The sequence below is a fragment of the Quercus lobata genome, chromosome 2 (assembly GCF_001633185.2).
Source record: "Quercus lobata isolate SW786 chromosome 2, ValleyOak3.0 Primary Assembly, whole genome shotgun sequence".
Classification (NCBI taxonomy): domain Eukaryota; kingdom Viridiplantae; phylum Streptophyta; class Magnoliopsida; order Fagales; family Fagaceae; genus Quercus; species Quercus lobata.
Genome location: NC_044905.1, coordinates 10268771 through 10291082, shown reverse-complemented (window position 1 = coordinate 10291082; position 22312 = coordinate 10268771). Strand labels below are relative to the sequence as shown.

The following is a 22312-nucleotide window of genomic DNA, read 5'->3' as shown; positions in this document are numbered from 1 at the left end:
TTTAATGGCATTTCATGTACTGGGACTGCCTTATCCAGTTTCTGTAGAACGACCAAATGTCTATCAAAGCTCCATGGTTCGCTTGCCAATATTTTTTCGACCTCCTCCGGATTGTCAAACACAAACAACAGAATGTGGTCCTCGGCGCAACGGACCTTAAACCCGTTTTTTGAGCGCCAAAGTGGACTGAAAGTTCTGATGACTGCATCGGTATTCAAGGCTCTCTTCGTTAGGAATTTTGCCACTATTGTATGCTCATGTGATGCTCTATCCCTTTTCACTGCTAATTTTCCTCCTTCCCTATCGTTTAGCGATAAGTTTCGCCAGTTGTTCATAAGATTGTCCATCCTAGCTATCAGTGTTTCCCAAACCCCAAAAACAAACAGACCCCACTAGCCCTACAAGTAACTCTGTTACCTTAGGGAACAAACTTCTACCAAAAAGGAACAGCTAATTCTACTGACAAAGAGATAAGAGTTCAAAGTCTCCCTTCTCTATTGACAGAGAAACTATGGACCTCTATTGACAGAGGAACAGCCTATTCAAACTGCTTTTTTCTTTTTCTAGTATGAATACGAGTATATGATATTCTTTGAAAAATTTGGAGTATAATAGGTCAGAGATATGTGTATTAAATACTTATGAAATATATATTTAATATATTTTGTAGTAAATATCAATTTAAGAGCAATAACAAATAATAAAGTGAATCTATGACCACTTAAATGATATATATAATACAAACCAAAATCCAAAAGAGCAAATAAAAGATAAATAAATAAGTGTTTAACATTGAAACCAATATGTAAAAAGTATAAATAAAAATTATTACACGTTTAGGATATCTCTCATTATTGGGGGTTGGATACTTGGATTACAATGGTATTCAAGCCATATCACGGGCATACCTTAAACGTATTGACACTTTAAAAAAAAAATATGGTACAATATATATTCAATATAGGTATATGAGCAAAAATGAAGTATTCATGCATCCTAGAGTTTTTACAGTTTTACTTATGTTTTATAGTTAGTATTTATCAAAAAGATATAATTTTTAGTAACTTTTATATTGATTTATTACCACACCAAAAAAAACTAAAATTTAGTTAATTTCAAATAAACTAAAATTAATATAAAAAATGATATAAAAAGCAATAAATAAATAAATAAATAAACAAACAAAAGTTGTTCATTTCTTTGTTTCTTTCTTTCTTTTCCCATAGCAAGGTTCAAACAATCAAACCCAAGTTTAGTAAATGAGTAAATAGTAAGCAATGGGACACCGTTCATGCGCCGTTTGTTCTCGTTACTATCGAAGTCTCCTAAACCCATTAAATTGGTCCCACTACAATATCTCCGTTCCGTTTACGTCGGACTACGAACCGTTCTACTTGTCCAAGACAAGGTTGTTGTTCTTCAATCTTTCATTACTTTATTTCTCAGATTCTCGAGTGGTGTCATCTGTGATATCGTCACCAACACCAACGTAACAACATGCCAATTCTCAAATAATATCACACTCGCTTGGATCACGTGGAAATGATTCTTTTCAATTAAGATATAAAATACTATTATATCTTTTGTTTATCCATATCCAATCTCCAAATGGCCTGTGGGCTGTGGCCCCATGGCATTGGAATCTTAGTTAGCTGCCTTTTCCCTTTCACATAAATTATCAATCTTTTGGCAAATCAGATAGGGTAATCGAGAGGCAATCATTTGCTTATGGGCATTGCATAAATAATAACTTTATATACACAGAGTTATTAACACTTAAAAAAAAAAAAAATTTGTTATAGTGATATAATTGTTAAGGGTTTTTTTTTTTTTTTTTTTTTTTTGAAGAATATAAAAGTTATGTTATGTTTGAAAATTTTTGAAATTTTATGAGTTATGCTTGAGATGCCATAAATTATACTTCATAACATGATTTGTTATTAATTGTGGGGCCCAATAATTTAAGGGCCAAGCCCAGTTGCTCCTGGAAGATCCGAAGGCCCAATCCGAGGAGAGCTGTGGTCCAAGCTCTACAATACAAAGCCCAAAACAGTTTTTGGGAGGCAGCCGAGGACAGTTTAGTCCTCGGCAGATCCAGAATCCCATCGAAATACAGGGGCAAAACTGGTATAGGGACGAATTTGTAAGGAGATCCAAAATATCTTGGGGAAGTTATCCTTACTACCCTTCCAGATAAGACCCAGCGCCTGACAAAGCCGTACCCTGCAGCTTTATCAAACCATCCCCAACAATTCCGGGATTGGACTGATGGGACAAATGTCAATTTTTGTAAAGATTGACCCTACACGTGGACGAAGGACAACGAATGCAAGCTAGTATAAAATAAGAAAGTAAGTAAATCTGAGGGGGGGCCCATCCCACCTCAAAAAGAGAGAGACTACATGGGGAAGAACCTCTCAACGACTCTGAACTTCACTGAAGAAAGTCCGTCGTTGGGTAACCGGGATAAGGCCTCAATGGTCCTCGGATCAACTCCGAGGAGACCCATGCCATAGGGCGCGACACCTTAGGGCTTAAATGTTCAAGTCCAACTCCTTTTTTTTACATGAATTCCTCTAAAGCCATGATCGGGCATCGCCCCTTGACCAGCGGCTAGCTTTTCAAGCCCACTCTCTACAAATCATATTGTGAGGGACCTTTATTGTGTGAGTCCAAAAATGTTAGTGGGCCGCAAAGAAATCGTGTCCTTACATTAATCATAAAAAAAATATTTCAAATTAACATTTATGGTAATATATGGTATCATGGTATTTCAAAAAAGTGGTAAAATCATGTGGACTCGTGGTACTCATAATAATATAGTATATGATTTTATGGTACTTCTAGTGAACGTGTTAGGATACCCTCTATAACTTTATAAATTTGAAAGAATGGAAGGATGTAAAAAATTCAAAAGAATTCCACTCTTATCAACATGTAAGAGGATGACAATTTTGACCAAAAAGGACTCTTCTTCATTTGAAAAAGTAAAAAGAATAAAAAGAAGTGGAAAGAGTATCAACTGGCCTATGGTTGCAATGCAACATAGTGTTCCATTTGGCAAAAGCTCACCACTGTAATATGGATTATGGTATTGACCCAAATATTCATTCAAAGGTGCTTATTGCCTTATTGAGACCTTTAGGCTTCGGCCATGTGCTACCAAGAATGGTGGCTTTGATTTTTGGAACCAGGACAACAGGTTCAGTTCAATGTATTTTGGGGCTTTAGGCGAATGTGACATTTTCTTATACTTAAATATTTAATTTTTGAAATCTTTTTCATCTAAAATTTTTGCTATTTTTGTTTATTACTAATTTACTAAAAAAATTTTTATCCAAATATCCATTTTAATACTTTAAAGACAAAATAATATCCCTCTAAGATTCAATTAATTTTTCAAGTTTTTTTTTTTTTTCGATCTTTTTCAAATATTTATGAATAAATTAAACATGATCTATAAAAGATTTTTTTTTTTTTTTTTTTTTTTTGAGGAACTGATCTATAAAAGAATTGAGATGCTAAACATGATCTATATGAATATCTTTCCGGTAGGTATTTGTAATTTACAAATAAAACCAAGGTTATTAATTAGATAATTGAGATCCTAAACAGGACCTAGAAGAGGTCCTCATAGACTAAATCATAGAATCGAATCGATGATCATAAGATTTTACTTTATGTGAAAAATAAAGTAAAAAATACTAGTAATAATGATATATTTTAAATAATCATTAAGTTGATCAAAGGAAAAGGGACATAACGCAACTTTCATGTCCTATTTCTAATAATTAAAAAAATATATTATATTTCTTTAACTACTAAATAATCATTAACTTGTTTGGGCAGATTTGATGGAGGGGCTAGAGTTGTATTTTTCTTGGGCCCAATTAGAATTAGACTCTAATATACCTAAAAAATGAAATTATATATGGAGCTGACGCGTGTAACATATATCATCATATATATATATATATATACATGGAACATTTTGTGCAAAGTGAAGTAGCTTTCGGTGGTGATTCTTGATATATTGGGTTTTGTCCTTGATTTCAAAAACAGAACTTAGAATAAAGTTGCGTTTAGTAATTTTGTAATTTAGAGAATAAATTCTTAGTTGACGTTATTTTGGAAAGTAGTGACTGTTTATCATGAAAAAACCATTTTTCTCTATAAATACCTCGAACTCCTTCGGTTAGACTTGCAATACAACTTCCCTCGTCCCATACATCCATTGTAGTGTTTCTTCTCATTATTGGGAAACAATGGTAAGTTGATTGATCTTGCTTTACTTAATTTCCAGCTACCTTTCATTTGGTTCTGTAAAGACGAGGATAACTACTAAAGAATTAATCTTAGGCATTCAGAAATTTTTTTTTCTTATTGTTAGAGAACCAAGCAAGCTAGTCATCTAAAGAAATAGTTAAATCATACTAACAAATTTGTGCAAGTATTTTCCTTTGTTTTACAATTTACATCCTTTCATGCAAATTTCATTGGTTTACAATGAGTGTATACTGAATTGTGATGCAGAATTATGAAGGGTATAACTCATATGAGAAAGGATACGCAAACATGAGACTGGTGGTAGGAGAGAATGATGAGGACTACGCATTTGCTCCTAATAACCGAGTTTTCAATGAATTTGAAACTAAGAATAAGGTGTGTTTTTAAATTTTCTTCTAAATATCATATACCATATGATAAAAGTTACATATTAAAATATGTGATTATGTCATGTGATTCAATGAAAATATATTATAAACCGTTCAATGGTTTTCAAATTGTTATTATGCTCTCGACTTTCATTTGTTTAGGTGGTCAATTTTTTTCAAAAAAAAAAAAAAAAGGTTTTCTTCACAAGCGTATTGGGCAATTGAAAAAGGTCAAACATTCATTTTTTTTTGTTGATTAGGAAAACACTTTCTTTAGGACTGAAAAATATTTTATGCACCTTTTAGGGGTTTTAAAACATTTTCAGCAAAACAAAAACCTCTGATATGACAAAATATCCCAAAATCTCCAACATAGCCAAAATAGTGTTAGAACCTCCATAATGCTACCGAAAATCTTCAATATAACCAAAAATTTCCTTAAAGCCTCTAAAATGATAAAAATACTTTGGAAAATCTCTAAAAGAACCAAAATATCCTAAAAAGTAAAAACTAGTACAATGATATAAATATCTCTAAAATATCCAAAATAAAATTAAACCTTAAAAATAACAAAATACACTAAGAAGTCTTTAAAATGACCAAAATACACTTAAAGTTCTAAAATAATATAATATAAATATCTTTAAAATCTTCAAAATGATGAAAATACTCCCGAACTTACAAAATAACCAAAATAACATTGAAAATTCCAAATTGAGCAAAATACCTTTGAAACATTTAATTTTAACAGGACTAAAATACTCTCCTTAAACCACCAAAATTACAAAAGTACCCCTTATAATTATTGAAATGACAAAAATACCTTCAAAAACTTCAAAAATATGCCTAAAAACTTTGGGAACCAACCCCAAACTTTTCAAAGTCACACGAAAAAAAACTTTTGAATGCCCTTCTATAAATTTCAAGTTTTTGTAACTACGCACATGAATTTGTAAATTTAGTTAATAGTTTTTTTTTTTTTTTTTTTTTTTTTCATTCTTATTTTGATTGTGCTTATTAAAATAATTTTATTTTATTGTATTTTTTAGGCTGATTTATTTGTTCTATAGTAATTTTTAATAACAAATTTATATTACGTTTATAATTTTTCATAATAACCAAATGTCGGAAAATGTTTTATATGTGTTGTGTTTATATATTTGTATAAAGTCGAATCAAATATATGCTTCAGGAGTTTGGCACTACCGAAGCTTTCAAGGGTTATTCAAATATGAGGCAGACTGATGAAAGCATGTTCCAACAAAACAAATATTCAGGCGAATATACTGAAGTTGCTAAGAGTAATTCAAACATGAGGCAGACTAACATGAGGCAGATTGAGGATAATATGTTTCAACAAAACAGATTTTTAGGCGAATATGGTGAAGTTGTCAATGGTAATTCAAACATGAGGCAAACTAACATGAGGCATACTGAGGATTATATGTTCCAACCAAAAAGATTTTTAGGTGAATACGCCGAAGTTGCCAAGGGCTATTCAAATATGAGGCAAATTGAGGATAATATGCTCCCACCAAATAGATTTGTCGGGGAATATGTAACCAATAACAAGGTTGGTGGTATTTTCTGCTGTTGCATTATATATAAATATATATATATATATATAATTCAATAATTGCATTCATATATAGATTAAAATTAAAAAAATATATATAAATTTTTATAGGTTTATACTGGTACTGCCCAAATTGCCAAAGGATCCAAGGTTGTGTCATGTGGACCTTGGGGTGGCCCTGGAGGAATGCAATTTGATGATGGATCATGCTATACAGGCGTGCGAGAGATTCAATTAACACGCTCTGGTGGTCTTTTTTCCATTAAAGTTTGCTATGATCGCAATGGCCAAGCTATATGGGGAAACAAGAATGGTGGCAATGGAGGACTGACATTGGAAAAGGTGAATATCTTAATCTGTTAACACACATGGCTCAAATCTTGATTTAGAGATAAATACAATTAATATTACAACACACTCCTTTTATATAAATATATATATATATATATATATATATATATATTGTGGGCTGCATGTTTAGTAAAGTATGCATACTATACTATATATTGCATATAAATATGTATTTTTTTTAATACAAAATAGACAAAAATACTCTAGCTGAAAATAAATCGTATATATTAAAGGTTTCTTGTATTATACTTATACAAAAATATTTTAACTTAACTAAAATTCAATACTTTTATAAATAGTATAATTAATTGTTTATTTTGGTCAAACGTTATAATATTATATTTAGCAATGAAATTATTAAAATTAAAATTTTTAGTTCCATTTTTTATTATTTATATTAAACATCAACATTTTCATGTATTTATATTTTTCTATACTTTTGATAATTAGATCAGTCTATATATTGGATTAAATTTTTTTTTTTAAAAAAAATTGCTTATAATAACATGAGACAATAATTTTTTTTTTTTTTTTTTGGTAGTAGTAGCTAAATAAGTGCATGAAAAAATTTATCAAACATTATCTCCTTCATTCACCTGTTATATTCCTTAAAAACACAGCTAAAATTTGAAGATAAATATTTACCAAATTTAACTAATTTTTTATTAGTTGAATTTTTATAACATCTTATAAAATTATATCAAGTTAATCTAAGCATGTTATTAAATCGAAATATAATAAAAGAAATAACATAACATATATAACCGTTGTTTTAGTCTTGAGTTTTCAGTTCAAATTTTAAATTTGTAATAATATATAACCGTTGTTTTAGTCTTGAGTTTTTAGTTCAAATTTGAAATTTGTAATATATCTATAGGTATGTTTATTGATGATTTTTTTTTTTAATTTCCATTTTTTATACTGTTTCTTACAATATATTTTGTTTTAATATCTTGAGCCTAATGAAACATGTACATAATTTGCTCTCATACAAATTATGGTGGTTTGTTGTGGATCAGATAAGATTTGAATATCCAAATGAGTTCTTGACTCACATAAGTGGATATTATGGATCATTAATCTTTAGGGGACCTACAATAATCAAATCCATCACATTTCACACTAACATGAAGAAGTATGGACCTTTTGGAGATGAACAAGGGATCCCTTTCTCCTCTGGCTCAAAAGATGGGATTATTGTAGGATTCCATGGGAGACAAGGATGGTTTATTCACAGCATTGGAGTCTATGTTATGGAAGGAAAACCGGCACTACCTCGTCCTCCTATTGACGCATTCAACATGGGTGGCATGAGAATTCCCGAGGTACGTAACTAGTTCTTTGAAACTCAAACAAAATAAAATTTGAGCATTGAAATGTCCTAATCTGATGATAATCTCATTTTAGTCCATTAACATGTTACTATGTTAGTCATCTAAAATCTTTATCTTAAAGCAGGTTGTTTCTGGGCCAATGCAAGGACCAGGTCCATGTGGACAAGGGGTTCTCATGGTTGGAATGGTGAAAAAACCAGCTCCATATGGACCAGTGGGTCTCCCAGCTGGAATGGTGAAAGAACCAGCTCCATGTGGACTAGGGCCATGGGGTGGGGATGGTGGTCAGCCATGGGATGACAAGGTGTTCACTGGGATCAAGAAGATATTCCTTACCAAGGGTGAAGCCATTTATTCTATACAGATAGAGTATGATTGCAATGGCCAATCCATTTGGTCAGTTAAACATGGATGTGGCAATGAGGGCACCCCCTATCAGGTACTATGTCACTTCTTCCTAATGCTTTACACTAAAAGCAAGTTCTGCCACGCTAACATTTTTCACAAATTGTGAATGGGGTAAGTTGTGATTAGACTAACACGTAGGTGATAGATTAACTATTGCCACATTTTTTTTAATATACACCAATCACAATTTACAATAGATCATATTAACAGTTGTAAAAATAGTCAATGAAAATTTTGTTTGCTGTTGCTGTATATAATTTTCTCTTTATGAATAAAAAATAGATCCAGTTTGAGTACCCGCACGAATTCCTTACGAGCGTAAGTGGCTATTACGGCTCGGTTGCTGAAGATGAATGTAGGAAAGTTATCAAGTCTCTCACATTCTATACAAATAGGAGGAGGTATGGACCATACGGGGAGGAGAGTGGCACATATTTCACTTCCACAAAGAATGAAGGAAAGATAATCGGTTTCCATGGAAGAGCTGCCTCTTACCTATATGCCATTGGAGTCCATATACAACCCTTGTTGAATGATCGAGTTAGCAGGGAGCCCAAAGGGTGCCCACCACAGTACCAATTCAATTTTTACCAGTAATGTGTGTGTATGGACTATGGAGTACGCACTAGAAGCCAAGTGATTGGCCCAAAATAATATTCTGAAAGTGTAAAAATGAAAAGACTTACTATGTAACTGACTCAAGTATTGGAACGTGTAATGAATAAATTTACTACTCCGGATTTTATATGCCTTTTATTTTTATTGTCTTTGGTTATATATGTAGAAAATTTTATAACATTTTTCATAATTTAGTAAGGTGGCAAGTTATGTTGTAATATCACTTTTAGAAGAAAATCTTTTATATATGAACCAAGTGTATAAGACATATAAGATACTTTCCTCACTTTTAGATGAGTCACATTTAATTTGACACTATTTTTAGTGTATACTAATCACAACGTAAAACTTGAATAATTGTAAAAAAAAAAAAAAAAAAGTTGTGAATCTTTTGTGTCATTAAATTTATTGTTTATGATTACCATATTTAAGACAACCTTAGTAAATAAAGCATATAATGATTGTGAAAAATCTTAGTTAAGCCGCTCATCTGTTTAATTCTTCCAATGCAATTCATCCATGTCATTTTGATGCAAACTCCTTCTTATATTGGGTTTGAGTACAGCTGAAAATCTAAAAATGTTTGAGATAATCCCTTCTTAAGCTACAATATAAATAATAGTATCACTAACCCTAAAAGGTACGTACACATTCTCATTTTTCTTGAGAAATTTTCCTTTAATTTGCCACTAACTTAAGCATCAGAGAATCTTCCAAATTAGTCCTTCTGCGAGCCTTTATATTTCTTGCAAGTGTTCGTAGATCGAATTCAACCCTGATTAATGACATCATCAACTTTAATCTCTATACTTTCAAAATTGCTTTAAAAAGATCCTAATTGTCATCTAGTGATATAATGGATGAAAAAAAATGTTGATATAACTTCATGCCACATTGTCATAAGCTCTGTGTCATTAAAGTGACATTGAGCTCAAAGATTTTGTTTGTTACGCTAGTTTTTTCCATCTATCATATTGTGCGAAATTTTGAAACTATTTTTAGTATAAGGATGATTTTGAAATCAAAGGTTAATGATCAAAAATATGCAACTTGATCTTTTAAAAAAGAATCTTGAAGTAAACTTCGAAGTTTTAATGTCAATGTTTAATTTATCGTTCTAAGCCCAATCATCAGCTACTTTGTTTTGGTTTATGCATAATTTACCTTTTTTCTTTTTCTTTCCTTTCCCATATAAAAGGTTCAAATACAAATAGTCAAATACTTGTTATAGTTTAGAGGTGAGTAAATAGAAAGCAATGGGACACAGGTTCCTTCGGCGTTTATTTCCCGTTACATTTTTAAGTCTCCTAGGTCCTAATCCTATTTATTAATTTGGTCCCAGTCCCACACTCTCACTAGATCTCCGTTCCGTTTACGTCGGTGGTGCGAGCCGTTCCACACTTCTACGGGTCTCAGTCTCAGGCGTACGTTATCACTGCATCGAGGCAGCAACACCTTGGGAGTTGGGAAGCCAATTCTCAAATATCACACCTTTGGATCACGTGGAATTATACCGCCTTCTTTTCAATTTGGATGCCCTATTTATTTATTTTTTTTCTTGGTTAGTTGTTTGAGTATTGTTATTCAAAATGATGTAAAAACTCAAAAGTATGATTTAAAAATTGTTATGAGAACACGTATTTGAAATATTCATAGTGCAAAAAATGTGTTTAATATTATATTTTTAATTACGTTTTTTCAAAAGTGAAAGACATAATTGTGTATTTGGTATGTGTATGTTTTTTTTTTTTTTAAGTGATAACATATAATCTAATAAGTGGGACCTACAATTTTTAAAATATTTACAAAAATGTCATTGAGCAATATTATTTAAAAATTAAAAACTGGTAAGATGAGTTTTCTATTTTCAATATTTAAATAACCTAAAATGAGCAACATAATTCAAACACTTTTTCATAAAACACCCTTACTAAACGCATTGTTTTTTCTAGGGCCTACAATTTTCAATGTTTAAACATTGAAAATTGTTGTTCAAACATCCTAACCAAACAGGATATGAGGTTTTTAGTTATTAGGCTTACTTCTTTTAGTTTGAAATAAGACACTTACCTTCCATAAAATGTAAACTATATACAAACCTCTTTAAATGACTGAAAAAAATACTTTCAAAATTCTTGAATTCCTATTTTACTCCCCCACTTAAAGTGTCATTTACACTCATAATAGGAAATTCGAATTCGAGATTTTTTTTAAAAACGTTTAAAAAAAAAATCTGTTTAGTCTATGTAAATATTAAATAATTTTTATTTTATGAAAGGTGAGTGTCTTAGACTCTTATTCCAAGTTAAATGGGGGTTGAGTATAATAACAAATAATTGAAGCTCAGTGTAATTTTCCTTAAATATATGTAACCACTCTCTTACATAGAATGGACCCATGCTTCCGTTACACCATATACCATCTTTAAGATGATGAATTCCATCAACCAAAAAAAATTAAGGCTGCATTTGGTTCGATGTAAATCGAATTCTGAGTGTAAAATGAATGTAGGGGAAAATATTTTCAAGTGTTTGGTTGCATTCCAAAAAATGCTTTGAAAAATATTTTCTAGTGTTTACTTGTGTTCCTGAAAATGCTCTAAAAAACCCCATTTTTATCATGTTTCTTACATTTTCTTAAGATCCAAACATATATTATTACAGAGAATCAAAATATATAAACAATCAAAGAAACAAAAATCAAAACAAAAAAATCAAAATCCCAAGACCAATCGTGAGAGAGGGACTTAAGTGATAGAGAGAGAGAGATTGGTTCATGGGTGACTTGGTGGTGGCGATGGTAGTGGCAACATGGACACGGTGGGTCGATCTAAAGGTGGCGGCTCAATCTAGGAGTGAGTCACTCATTGGGTGGTCTGATCTAGGAGTGGGTTGCTCACACGGTGGACAAATCGGCTCACGGGTGGGTTGCTCATGGCTGTCCGATTGGCTCAGGGGTGGGTTGTTCACTGGGTCAATGACGATGTGGGATGGGTCGCCGGAGTGGGATGAGTCGCCTGAGTGGGATGGGTCGGTGAGGATGAAGGATGGGTTGACGAAGTACCCTCGCTCGATTTGAGGGATGGGTCTTCTTTATCTGGGTGTGAGCCCGGCGAGGATGTGCTTCAGGTGGATTGTGCTTGTTTGTGTTTCTAGATCACTCTCTGTACTCTCTCTCTCTCTCTCTCTCTCTCTCTCTCTCTCTCTCTCTTCGGGTGTTTGTGAGTCCAGAAATCATTTGAAGGTAAAATAAAAGTGTAATTGGTTTTCATGCGTGAGGTTCTCTATTTTACGGCCAACTGAAATTCATTTTCAGTTTGATCGAATTTTCATGCGCACCCAAGCACCCTCAAGAGTGTAAAACGTTTTCCTGATTTCCTTTACCACCGAAACAATCGTTTTCCTGATAATTGAAGATATAGAAAAATAGGCGTGTGTCAAAGATGGGCTAGCAGTTCAGAATTCAAAATAAAAAGTGAAGGCGAGCTTCAAAGATGGACCAGCGCTTCAGAATTTCAAAGGCGGGCCATTCTCAATTCATTCTTGGCCCATGTATGCCCATCCACGTTTTACTGTGAATTTATATTTCTAGTCCGTGCGATTGCATTGCAGTAGCATTGTTGGCTTGCATACTCTTTTTCTTTTAACGATAAATTAAAGACGCCGCTTTTATTTTTTCCCACATTTGTTAATATGGTTTTGTAGTGATAGGTAAGTATAAATATAAAACAAAAGAAGTGTTCAATATATATATATATATATATATATATATATATATATAATAAAAGAAGCATTGTATCAAAAAAATAAATAAATAAATAAAAGAAGCATCAATGATAATAGGTTGACTGGGCATAGGAACGACCATCGGTCAGGGCCCATGAGTTATCGACCCATATAAAAGTTTTATATGTTGCTTCAATGATAACTTACACTTGAACATATACAAATTTTAATGTTGCTTCAATTTTACCTTATAACCGAGTGACATTGTCAGATTATTTATAAAAAAAAAAAAAAATCTAATACTGCTCCTCCTCCTTTATTTGTCAGAACTAAGAAGACGTGACTATGGTTGATTGGCACTCAGTGCTAACGGGTTTATTTGGACTAGGGTCAAGCCATACGATCCTGAGTCATCGATATGTTCGGTGGTTTGGGTTTGGCTGTACTTGGGCCATATATTACCCCATATAAGGATCAATTGGATAAGGATGAACCTAAGTTGACCCACATTAAGATCTGAACAAAATAACATATCTTTGATGGCATCTAATCAATTTGATGAAATAAGACCCGTTGATTCTATGAGATTGACAACAAATTAACTCTTACCAAAGAGGAACTTGATTCTATCAATTTGAAAAGGATTCATGTAATAATTCAGATTAAATTTTATAAATTTAAAGGTAACTAAAAAAATATTCGAAAACTTGAAATCAACACAAAAAATAATTATGAAATATTTGGTCAAAGCCAATTTAGGATCAAAGTCCATGGTCAAAATCAATCGATTATCAAACTCGCCACGTGATAAGTTGTGGCAAAAATTGTGTGATTATTTGTAGTCTTAGCATTTTCTTTGTTGACGCACCCCAGACTTACTTGATTAGTGATGCGGCATAATGTGTTGACATGGCATTGGCTAGGGTCTCTGATGGCACAGCATGATTGACGTGTTAGAACCATGTGGTGACACTTGGCGGAAGGCTTGTGGCTGACGCGTGCAGGAGCATGTTGGCGCTTGGCTTGGTAGACAAAATTTTTAGGGGACATATTCAGGTTCAGGGTGCCTGTGATCGAGGTCGGTTTAGGTTGATTAGTTCGGACAGTCAGTATAAAGTATTATTATATTTACTGAACCAAATTAATGTTCTAAGTTGCTAACACTCGACAAGAATTCGGATTCTGTCTGGAGATAAAATACAGAGGCAAAAGGTATCAGTAAGTGAAAGTAGGAATTCTTTTCTGCCAAGATGAAACAATTTGATCTACGGAAAAACATATATATATACACACACATATAGGTGGTGCCGTTTGGACCATAAATGCATGGAACATTTTCTGGAAATTAAAGTTAGATACTTTCTGTGGTGATTCTTGATAGATTGGGTTCTCTCTTTTCATCTCAATAATGGAAAATGGAATAAGCTCCTTCCACTACATAATATTTAAATAACCAATTTCCTCTATAAAGATCTTCCTCTCCATCTGTTTCGCTTGCAATTAATACAAGTTCCACATTCTTGTCACTTCCATTCTCTGTTGTTTCTTCTCATTCTTGGAAAACAATAATGGTAAGTTGATTGATCTTGCTTTACTTACTTTTCCAGCTACCTTTCATTTAGTTCTGAAAGAAGCATTCTTTGGCACTCACAATTTTTTTTTCTTACTTTTGAGAACCAAAAAAGCTAATCTTCTAAGTAATTTGTCAAGTTACACTAACATTTTTATGCATGCATGTGTTCTTCTTGGTTTTAATTCCTTTCATGCATATCTTTTTTGGCTAAAAATGATTGCAAACTGAATATTGTGGTGCTGCAGAATTGTGATGGATATGAGAAAAGCCACATTTCAGTTTTGGACCATGGGGAGGCCAATGTGGTGGGCGCTGGGATGATGGAGTTTACTGCACTATAAGGCAACTGATAATCAGCCATGGAGCTGCAATCGATTCCATCCAGATTGAGTATGACACCAGGGGTTGCTCAGTGTTGTCGGAGAAGCATGGTAGGAGTGGTGGTACCAAAACAGATAAGGTCAATCTTATCACTCGACTAAAATAGAATGTTTTGTTTTCAAATATATAAATAATTTATGATCAAATCTCAACTATATATTAAGGGAATCAATTAGTGTTAAACCTAATGATGAGCAATTATCATAGAGCATACACATGGTGAAATTTTTTTGTGATGATACACAATTTTATAAATTTTTATTGGTTTAATATTTTGAATATTTGTCCATTAGATATTTTCATCTATATAATATTTAAAAATTAAAAGTTTAAAAGGTAACATTTATTATTACTACGCTTCTTTTGAGTCACATTAACATCACATTTTGGTTCATTTTGGTCAATTTTAGTCCACTTAGGTCCATTTGGTCAACTTAGGTATATTTGGTCCAATTCAGTCCACTTAGGTCTATTTAGATCCATTCGCTCCAATTGATATATTTTGGTCCACTTTGGTATATTTGATCCATTTTTGACTAATTAGACCTTAAATTGATTCTTATTTGTAGGTTGTCTTTTTCAGTTTTTGACTCAAAAATTCATTTATTTTCTTAATTTTTGGGTTGAAATTTATGAAATTTTATTCTATTTGAGTCAAACTCTTTAATTTTGGGCTAAAAAATATAAACAAAATAAGCATTAAAAATTAAAAATATAAGCCCTAAAAAAGCAATAAAAATGATAAATATTCAAAAGATAACCTTAAAATTCAAGTTTCAATAATATAGGCATTATAATTATATTTGGAAAGGAAAAAAAATGTTACAATTCTAAACTTATATAATAATTTAAACTTAATGTATCATCTTACATGTATTCCATGGAATGAAAATGTACATTTTTTAATAATATTCTTGAGTATGTTCAAATTAGTCAACCAATTATGGTATATTTAAAAAAAAAAAAATCATCTTAATAACATCTTTTCCATTTATATAAAACAATATATTACTATGTAATATGTATTGTTGTTGAATACAAAATACATTTATATGTTCCATTACATTTTCTCACATATCGCGTGAGTTTGCAACTATTTGTTATTAATATTCATGCCAAATTTACATTAATAATGTTATTTATTATTTGATCTACAATATCATATTTTGTTCTTACTTCTCACACACAATGTTGTTCACCTCTTCAAATTCGGTGTCCATATTTTTAAAGAATGTTTATATTGAATACATGATAGTACATGATGTGTACAGAACTTATACATTGAGAGTGTGAGACAATCAAAGTTCTTTTCATATTGTTTCGGCAGATCAAGCTTGACCATCCAGACGAACATCTGATTTCCATTAGTGGCCACTTTGGTAGCATCATTGAATGGGGTCATCTCATTGTCAGGTCACTCGTGTTAGAAAGTAACAGAAAAAGATATGGACCTTTTGGTATCCAACAAGGAACTCCATTCACATTTCCTGTGACTGTTGGTAACTGGTAAGGTAGTGGGGTTCCATGGAAGGAGCAGTTTTTACCTTGATTCTATTGGAGTGTATCTGAAGCCTCTCTTGCAGCATAATAATGGAATCAATGAAAAGTCCAAAGGCTATGACATCTTGGTTGGTGTCAGAGAAAAAATGGGTAATATGTTATTTGAAAATGTGGACAATAAGGTGGGTCACATTCTTTTTATTAATCCATTGTAACTTAGACATAAATCGATTTGAATGAACCATACTAATTAAAGATTATGAATCTTTCCAGGTTTATACTACTACTGAAGTTGCTAAAGGTTCCTCATATATTCGACAAACAGCGGCACGAAAAGAAGACTATGCATTCCAACCAAATCGACCTTTTACTGAGATTGAAACCGATGAAAGGTTGAATGACCTTAGCTTCTAGAATAAATAAAAAACACAGGTTCAATGGCTGAATTGTAATGGAACATCCTTACAGGTGTTTATCACAACCGGAGCTGGGAAAGGATCCTCAAACATGAGACATGCAGTAAAGAAAAAGATCGTATGTTTGCACCTAACGTAGTTTTCAATGAATTTGAAACCAAGGACAATGTGACTGTCTGTTATACATACTGAGCTTCAATACCAAAATTTAAATGAACCACATTCATATTGTATTACTTTGCAGGTGTTTATTAGTGCCGAAGCTGAGAAGCATCCTCAAAAATGAGGCAGGCTCGAAGAGAGAAAGAGGACTATTCATTTGTGTCTAACAACCAAGTTTTTAACAATGTTGAAACTATGGACAAGGTGTGTTTTTTATTCTTTGTGTTATGATTTAGTGTTAGAAAGTTCTATGTGACAAATCATGTGTCAAAGAGGGTAGTTATAAGTGCGTTTATAAGTTTACTGTTAAAGTCTATGTAAGGAGCTCCTTGAAGATACTAGTGAACTAAAGGTTCGGTTGAGTGAAAACTGGATTCACTTCAATTAGGCAGAAATTTTGCAAGACTCTCGCTTGACCCTCGCTCAAACTAGATTTGAAAACCTGAATTCTATTTTTTCCTCAAAAATGATTTAAGTTAATCCTTAACCTACTAATAAGTAATAAATACTCTTGGAGGCTCAAATGAGATTTGAAAACTTGAATGCTATTTTTTCTCAAAACTGATTTCAGCTAATCCTTAACCTATTAATAAATACTCTTGGAGGCACAATACAATTTTCTACCTAAGAAGGCTGCTATACAAAGTAGATCTGGAGTGCCCAACAACTAGAAAATCCCCGTATGTTGATTTAATATGGAAGAACCATATTTCTGAATTGAATTCCATTGGAACCACAAAGTTTATCACCTTGTGTCAGTAAGTACACAGACTTGCTAGAGTTCGATCATGGTGTAGACTTGACTGTTTATTATACATACTGGGCTTCAATGCCAAAATTTAAATGAACCACATTCATATTGTATTACTTTGCAGGTGTTTATTAGTGCTGAAGCTGAGAAAGCATCCTCAAAAATGAGGCAGGCTTGAAGAGAGAAAGAGGACTATTCCTTTGTGTCTAACAACCAAGTTTTCAACAATGTTGAAACTACGGACAAGGTGTGTTTTTGATTTTATGTTATGATTTAGTGTTGGAAAGTTCAATGTGATAAATCATGTGTAAAAGAGGGTAGCTATAAGCATGTTTAAGTAATTAGTCATTGTAAGGAGCTATTACGATGGAAGCAAACTGGTTGTCGGCTTGGTTACTTAAAGAGTCTAGTTTCAAAGGTTTTGAAAGTAGGTTTGCAATAAAATTCTTTTACAGTGGACTTCCTCTTGGTGATGAATGTGTGATTTATAATTTTTTTTAAAGGGTAAAAATACTATAAATAGATGTGACAATAAATATAATTGGTTAATGTCAACAACATAATAACTCAATGTCAAACTTACTTTTTCAGTTTTTTGTGATTGATGACACATCAATTTGCAAAGATGATGTACTAAAATTTATAGAATCACTAACATCACTCTCATTGTAAATGTTTTACTATTTTGATTGATCTCATAAATACGTGATAACCAAATTTGATAATTCAAACAATTAGGACTCAAAACCAGATTTTTCATATTCATACATTTGTATAACCTACAAATATGTTTTAGGTGTTTAGCACTGCTCAAGCTGCCAAGGGTTATTCAAACATGAGGCATACTGAGGATAACATGTTAATATCAAACAAAGTTTTTGGGGAATTTGAAACCAAGGACAAGGCCAGTGATTCTTTTTTTTGCCTGTTCTCTTTTATTTTATCATTGCATAAATAGATTAAACTGAACTATATGTGAATTCTTTTAGGTGTATACTACTGCCCAGATTACCAAGGGATCCAAGAGTGTGAGACAAGCTGTATCATATGGACCTTGGGGTGGTAATGGTGGAATGCTTTTTGATGATGGACTCTATACTGGTGTCCGGGAGATTCACGTGACAGGCTCCGGTGGTCTTGTTTCCATTAGAGTTTGTTACGATCTCAATGGTCAAGCCATATGGGGAGACAAGAATGCTGGAAATGGAGGACTGAGATTAGACAAGGTTAATAACTAATCAACATTACATGACTCCAATCTTTGTCTGATAATCTTGATTAAGAGATCTATACAATGCTTTGGTAATAATACACACTTTTGTAACTGTTACCTGTTGTTGAACAGATAACTTTTGACTATCCGCATGAATTCTTGACTAACATAAGCGGATATTATGGATCAATGATCTTAAGGGGACCTACAGTTGTCAAGTCCATCACATTTTACCCTAACAAGAAGTATGGACCATTTGGAGATGAACAAGGGGTCCCTTCTCCTCTGGCTCAAAAGATGGGATTATTGTCGGTTGCCATGGAAGGAAAGGATGGTTTGTGGAGAGTATTGGAGTCCATGTCTTGGAAGGGAAACTGTCACTACCTCGGCCTTCTTATGATGTATTCAACAAGACTGACATCAGAATTTCTGAGGTAAGTACTAAGTACTGAGTACTCCTTTGAAGATTTGAGCATTTTCTCTAATTGTTCTATTCTGCAATTGTCTTCCATAATAATATTGGTCAATTTCGTCCATTTTTAAATGGGACATAGAATGAAGACACATTTCGAACATACTCTGATATCATGACAGACTATCACTATTCACTACTCCCAAAAAATTTGAACCATTAGATAATGATGAATTTAATCATTTAACAAGTATTCTAACAGGTGCAAGGACTAGCTCCATGTGGACCAGGGGTTCTCCCTGCTGGAATGGTGAAAGAGCCAGCTCCATATGGACCAGGGCCATGGGGTGGAGATGGTGGAAAGCCCTGGGATGATGGAGTATTCAGTGGGGTCAAGAAGATTTTCCTAACTAGGGGGGAAGCCATTTATTCTATACAATTTGAGTATGATTGCAATGGCCAATCCATGTGGTCAGTTAAACATGGAGCAAACAAGGAGGGCACCTGCCATGTGGTACTATATATATTTCACTACTTACTAGTGCTTACATATATACTAGTCTTCTCAGTTCTTTGCAAACTTCAACATAGAAATGCTGTATGTAACTTTTTTTTCTTTATGAAAAAACAAACAGGTCCAATTCGAGTACCCACATGAAACCCTTAGCTGCATTAGTGGTTATTATGGCTCTGTTGCTGGAGATGAATGCAAGAAAGCAATAAAATCTCTCACATTTTATAGCAATAGAGGGCGATATGGACCGTATGGGGAGGAGACAGGCACATACTTCACTTCCACAAAGACTGAAGGAAAGATTGTTGGGTTCCATGGAAGAGCTGCATGTTATTTATATGCCATTGGAGTCCATATGCAACATTGGTCGACTGATCGAGTTGAGCAAGGAACTATCAAAACTATGCTCAACAAGATCTTCACCTAACTTTACCACAGTAGCAGTTCATTTTCACTGGTAATATGGTATGTATGGACAACAAACCAAGTGTTGGCCCAAAATAATTTTCCCAAACGTATTAGAATGCAATGAAATGCAGTGACAAAAATAATATAATAATATAGGTTCTCACTGACAAGGAAGTGATTTTATTTGCTTTTTTCTTCTTATTGTCTTTTTATTATTACCACATTTTCAATCAATCATAGCAATATTCTACGACCTGACTTTTGTTTTATAGAATATGAAGTATATGATATAATATTGACACCTTAACACAAAAATTTAAGGTCGTGGGTTCCAGTTAGTTCAACTGGTAAAGTTTCTTGTCATAAAACAAGAGATCTAAGATTCGAATCTTGCTTACATCAAAAACTAATTAGTGTCTTAGCTTGATAATAAAGAGAAATCATTATAGAGCGGGCACTATAGGTTAAAATTCCATCATATTTATAAAATTAAAAAAAAAAAAATCATTTAAGGCCACTTAGAATCATTTGACTGAACTTAAAATTAAGTGGAGCAAAATCAAAAGATGTTATACATCCAAAAAAAAGGGGGGGGGGGGCTGGGGGCTAACATATTCATCCCAACAAATAAATGTAAAAATTAAATTTAAAAAAATTACTGTTCATGTAAGCCCAAGTTAATCCATGGTAAAATTTGTCATCATCTAATCACAAAATCATAATTTAAAATAATTATTAAAAAAAAAAAAATTGTCAGTGCAAGGTACTCTAGGTTTCATCACTCAATCAAAGTCCTATATCTCAAAGAATGTTTCCATCAGATTTATCTACAAACTCTATGGGATTAACTTAAATTTGAAAACTAGAGGGAGGAGGACTTACCAATAAGTTGAGAAGGGAAGGCAGCAATGAGCAGACCAATAGGAGAGATTATTCTAGAACTCGCTTCTCCATACTAGGTCTTGCTTCAACATAGTGTTTTTACTTATTTCCATTTCTATTATAAATAGTCCAATGCTGCATGATACCCCAATTATCAGACTAGAATTTCACCCACTGCTTCAGTATTTTCTTAAACTCTTCCTCATAAAAATGCTTCCATCAAGCCAGGGCAATTGGTTGCAAAGGAAATCCCAATACAGATGCAATGTTTCAGCCAATCTGGAGACAACCCACATGGTATATAGGACAACCAAATGAATCCACCTATTTGTGACATCATGAGATTTTCTTTAGTTGGGCAATAGATATGGCAAAATTTCACACTACCAATGTTGGTTTTCACATGACAAATAAGGGGGTAAGAATTTCTTAAATCCAGATGCTCTGCATAAGAAGCACAAAGAGCAAGTCCTATTTAATTACCATGATTGTCCAAATTTGGAGTAAATTGGATTGTCACTAGGGGCTCATGGTCACTCTGGTGGCTGAATCACTCCAGCATTTCACTTCCAAGAAAACATGAATTATAGATTAGGCATTGATCAAAGCCCTGTGAAGAACCAATTGTGACTAATGAGTGAAAGTGAAAGAGAGGGAGAGGGAGAGGGAATAGTACTTTTGTTTAATTACCAGCAACTCAGCAAGTAGCTTTTGCCAAGGGGAATCTTAGTTTCACCAGTCTCCAATTAATAAAAACAGTCTCAGTAATATTTCAACTCCAAACTCCTTATTAGAATATGACATTTCCTCCAAATCCAAACTAATCAACAGGGTTTCAATCATTTATTTCTCTTGACCTGCTATCATTTAACAGATGGAATCCCAATGTTCAAAAAATCATGAAGTTGAAATCGAGTGTCTTAGTTCTTGCTCAAACTGCACCTGATCATGTTGGTACAGAAAACGAAGTGCACATTTCTGCACCCTCACACCTGGCCAATCACTTCCAAATGAAGCCTTAATGTAACCGCACTGATGGTGCAATATATCCTTAAATGGCTTACCTGGTACGTAGGATACCCAAATAAATTCATCTAGACTAAGTAACCATATGATTTCTTCTTCAGTGGTATGACAAACAAGGATTTGATCATTTATACCAGCCACACGCATTTGAAAACGACAATTTAGGCGGTGAGAAAATTTTGAAAACAAATTGTTAAGGAAGGCAGTTGCATCCCCGTGCATTGAAAAAGATGCCAATTGCTATCACGGAACAAATTTGTTGGTAGGCCAATTGTCACAGAGTGCCCACGACCATGATGAGTGAACCACTCTTGAATTTTATTCGGAGGGAAACAGGAATTGTACAAAGTGCCGGATGAAAGTCCTGGGCGAAAATGGGTAATTACCCATAAAAATCTAACTATTTA

General features: G+C 33.1%; 1 protein-coding gene and 1 pseudogene across 1 annotated transcript; both read left to right on the top strand.

Moving 5' to 3' along the window:
- Window positions 1–4179: 4179 nt before the first annotated feature.
- LOC115974414 (jacalin-related lectin 3-like) lies at window positions 4180–9074 on the top strand. Its single transcript, XM_031094780.1, has 7 exons — window positions 4180–4268; window positions 4534–4662; window positions 5848–6228; window positions 6343–6573; window positions 7602–7907; window positions 8041–8355; window positions 8607–9074. The coding sequence occupies exons 1-7, from the start codon at window positions 4266–4268 to the stop codon at window positions 8919–8921; spliced, it is 1680 nt and encodes a 559-aa protein (XP_030950640.1). The 5' UTR covers window positions 4180–4265; the 3' UTR covers window positions 8922–9074.
- A 2643-nt stretch (window positions 9075–11717) lies between these two features.
- Window positions 11718–20973, top strand: LOC115959065 (annotated as a pseudogene).
- Window positions 20974–22312: the final 1339 nt, after the last annotated feature.

Bases quoted from the DNA above. Each gene is read 5' to 3' on its own strand.
- LOC115974414 (XM_031094780.1), top strand. The intron at 4,663-5,847 runs GTGTGTTTTTAA...TATATGCTTCAG, and splicing joins AATTTGAAACTAAGAATAAG to GAGTTTGGCACTACCGAAGC. The intron at 6,574-7,601 runs GTGAATATCTTA...GTTGTGGATCAG, and splicing joins GAGGACTGACATTGGAAAAG to ATAAGATTTGAATATCCAAA.